The 3247-nt window shown below is 36.7% G+C and overlaps 1 protein-coding gene across 1 annotated transcript; it reads left to right on the forward strand.

Annotated features, from left to right (window-relative positions):
• Position 1: 1 nt before the first annotated feature.
• LOC110657563 (5-methyltetrahydropteroyltriglutamate--homocysteine methyltransferase-like) lies at positions 2–3247 on the forward strand (the record flags this gene model as incomplete). The annotated part of the gene is made up of 7 exons (XM_058152808.1): positions 2–73; positions 1166–1246; positions 1330–1496; positions 1595–1700; positions 1800–2050; positions 2140–2341; positions 2674–3247. Coding segments are annotated over 7 exons (1248 nt in total), but the record flags the coding sequence as incomplete, so codon positions are not given.

Raw genomic sequence — 3247 nt, forward strand, 5'->3', positions numbered from 1 at the left:
GCTTGCATTTGCTACACAGAAAGTACTTGAAATTAATGCCTTGGCCAAAGCACTTGCAGGACACAGGGATGAGGTACTTCCATGTGGATTTTTTTAACTTATGTATTTTTTTATTATTTATAACTTAAGATAATTGGCGCAGCGTGTAGCGCGGAAAATGATCGACACACGATCAAACCCTTGAAACTAAATAAGATCTAATCTAAGACCTTAAAATAAACAAGATTCAATCCAGAATCTAAGGATAAAATAAAGCAAACATAGCTTTATGAAGAAGAAAACTTTATTGGATAAATCTGAAAATTTTTACGTAATGAAAATATAATGGGTATTTATAGAGTTTTGAATCCTAATTTAGGTAGGAATGAATTAAAGAGTCCTAATCTAAATAGAAAATATATTTAAAGATCTAAATTAAACAGAAATAACATTTTAGAGTTCTAAATAAACTAGAAAATATAAATAAAACTTATCTAAGAGAATAAAGAATCCATATAAAGCTAGAAGTCCTTGTGAAATATGGAAAACACAAGTATTTGGGTCTGATCTTGATTTGCGCACCGCGTCAATAATACAGCCTATTCAGTTAGAATTCATTTGCAGACAATTAATTTTTTTTGTTTCTTTTGTAAATTATGCTTTTTTGACAATTTCAAAGCTATTTGGGAAGCCAATTTGTTTAGTTTCATATTTAAATTGTTAATAGGATTGTTTCACATTAATTGTGATTTCATTGAGATTTAAGTAGTTTTAATCTGCATTTTTCATAATTTTCATAGTTAGTGAAAGCACCAATTACCAAATATTTTATGGACTTCTGACAACTTTTTGGATGCTAGTTGGAATTTTCTCCATTTTGTACTTTCCCTAAACAAAAACCTATCTCAGGCCATTGGCACTTTTACAAACATTGATACTTTACCTGTGGGATACATGGTTATTAGAGCTAGTACTGTTTCTACTTTTGCTAGATCTTTTTCTCCTAATTACTGAGAGAGTTCTACATTCTAAGCCCAATGGTTTAAATTCATTTTTACTGTTATCATTCTTATGGATGGAGTAGTTTGCTGTTAATGAGGACCTACCAAGAAAAATTTTTCTTCTTAGATTAGATGGCTAGTTAAAGAATTTCTAAGTTTCTATTCATGTTTTCCTGTATATCCAGGCATTCTTCTCTTCAAATGCATTAGCTCATGCTTCAAGAAAATCTTCCCCAAGGGTGATAAATGAGGCTGTTCAGGCGGCTGTAAGTGGTCTCTGTAGTATTATATCTATTTCTGCTGTGTGTTATCTTGTTCTCAAGCTGGGTTTTTGCCCCTTCTTGCTTAGGCTGCTGCTTTGAAGGGATCTGACCTCTGCCGGAAAACAAATGTGAGTGCAAGGCTAGATGCTCAGCAGAAGAAGTTGAACCTTCCAATTCTTCCTACCACCACGACTGGATCCTTCCCTCAGGCTCAGGATCTTAGGAGAGTGCGTCGTGAATGCAAGGCTAAGAAGTGAGAACATTTTTGGCACTCAGATTGGGTGATGAATTTCAAGTTACGTGCTAGGTTAAGTGATTTTGTCTTTTCTCTCTTTGAAAACCAAAAAATAGGATCTCTGAGGATGATTATGTAAATTCCATCAAGGAGGAAATTAACAAAGTGGTCAAGATCCAGGAAGAGCTTGACATTGATGTTTTGGTGCATGGTGAACCAGAAGTAAGCTTTCTCCTAAAGAAAATAATTTGTTCCTTAATTATTTTGTACTTCCTCATTTACCTAATCTTGTTGGTTTCTGATATTTGCTTTGCAACGCAGAGGAATGACATGGTTGAGTACTTTGGTGAGCAATTGTCCGGTTTTGCCTTCGCTGCAAATGGGTGGGTTCAGTCATATGGTTCTCGTTGTGTCAAGCCCCCTATCATATATGGTGATGTGAGCCGTCCCAAGGCCATGACTGTCTTCTGGTCATCAATGGCTCAAAGTATGACTAAGCGACCAATGAAGGGAATGCTTACCGGTCCAGTTACTATTTTGAATTGGTCCTTTGTCAGAAATGATCAGCCCAGGTGAGAAAGACAATGCAGGTGATATCACAAACAATGTCATTGCAGGATTTAGATGGTTTTTTGACATTGTTCATCTGTGCGCTTTAAAGACATGAGACATGCTATCAAATTGCTTTGGCCATCAAGGATGAGGTTGAGGACCTTGAGAAAGCTGGAATCACTGTCATTCAGATTGATGAGGCTGCATTGAGAGAGGGTTTACCACTAAGGAAGTCTGAGCATGCTTTCTATTTGGATTGGGCTGTTCACTCTTTCAGGATTACTAACTGTGGCGTCCAAGATACAACGCAGGTTCATTTTCTCTCTCTCTCTCTCTCTCTCTCTCTGGCCAATTTGTAATTTTACTAGTTTCAGATCTTTGTTTGGTTAGTCCTTGAGTGTCAGGTTGAAACAAATATATATATGATTTTGAAAAATTAGATTATGGAAATTTCGCAAGAGAAATTTCTGAATTGGATTCACATATTTTTGTGGATAGTGCATGATTGCGCCCACACATGCATTTTGGCGTAAGAGTATTGGAACTATTTGTCTTATGACATTTTGTTGCTGAAGAGAATACTGGAATATTTCAAGTTATATAATTTACACTATCTTATAATAGTTTTTGATGTCTTGGACAGATCCACACCCACATGTGCTACTCCAATGTCAATGACATCATCCACTCAATCATTAACATGGATGCTGATGTCATCACCATAGAGAACTCAAGATCAGATGAGAAGCTTCTTTCAGTTTTCTGCGAGGGAGTAAAATATGGTGCCGGCATTGGCCCTGGTGTGTATGACATTCACTCACCTAGGATCCCATCTACTGAAGAAATTGCAGGTCGCATCAAGAAGATGCTTGCTGTGCTTGAAAGCCACATCCTCTGGGTCAACCCTGATTGTGGCCTCAAGACCCGCAAGTACTCTGAAGTGAAACCTGCCTTGAGCAACATGGTTGCTGCTGCCAAGCTTGTTCGCACTGAGCTCGGAAGTGACAAGTGAGTTTACAAAGTACTAAAATCATACCTTTTCTTGTTTTTGAGAAGGGGAGTTGTGTATTAAAGCCCAACTAATTTGTTCATCTTTTGTGAGATTAGTATTCTTGTTATTTTTCTATAAATTTTAGTAGGCAGTGATTATGTATCTGGTTATGCTCTCTGCGGATTTTGTCCTTCAATTTATCCTTGTGAAGCTATTCTATTTTCTT

The sequence above is a fragment of the Hevea brasiliensis genome, chromosome 1 (assembly GCF_030052815.1).
Source record: "Hevea brasiliensis isolate MT/VB/25A 57/8 chromosome 1, ASM3005281v1, whole genome shotgun sequence".
NCBI classification, from domain to species: Eukaryota; Viridiplantae; Streptophyta; class Magnoliopsida; order Malpighiales; family Euphorbiaceae; genus Hevea; species Hevea brasiliensis.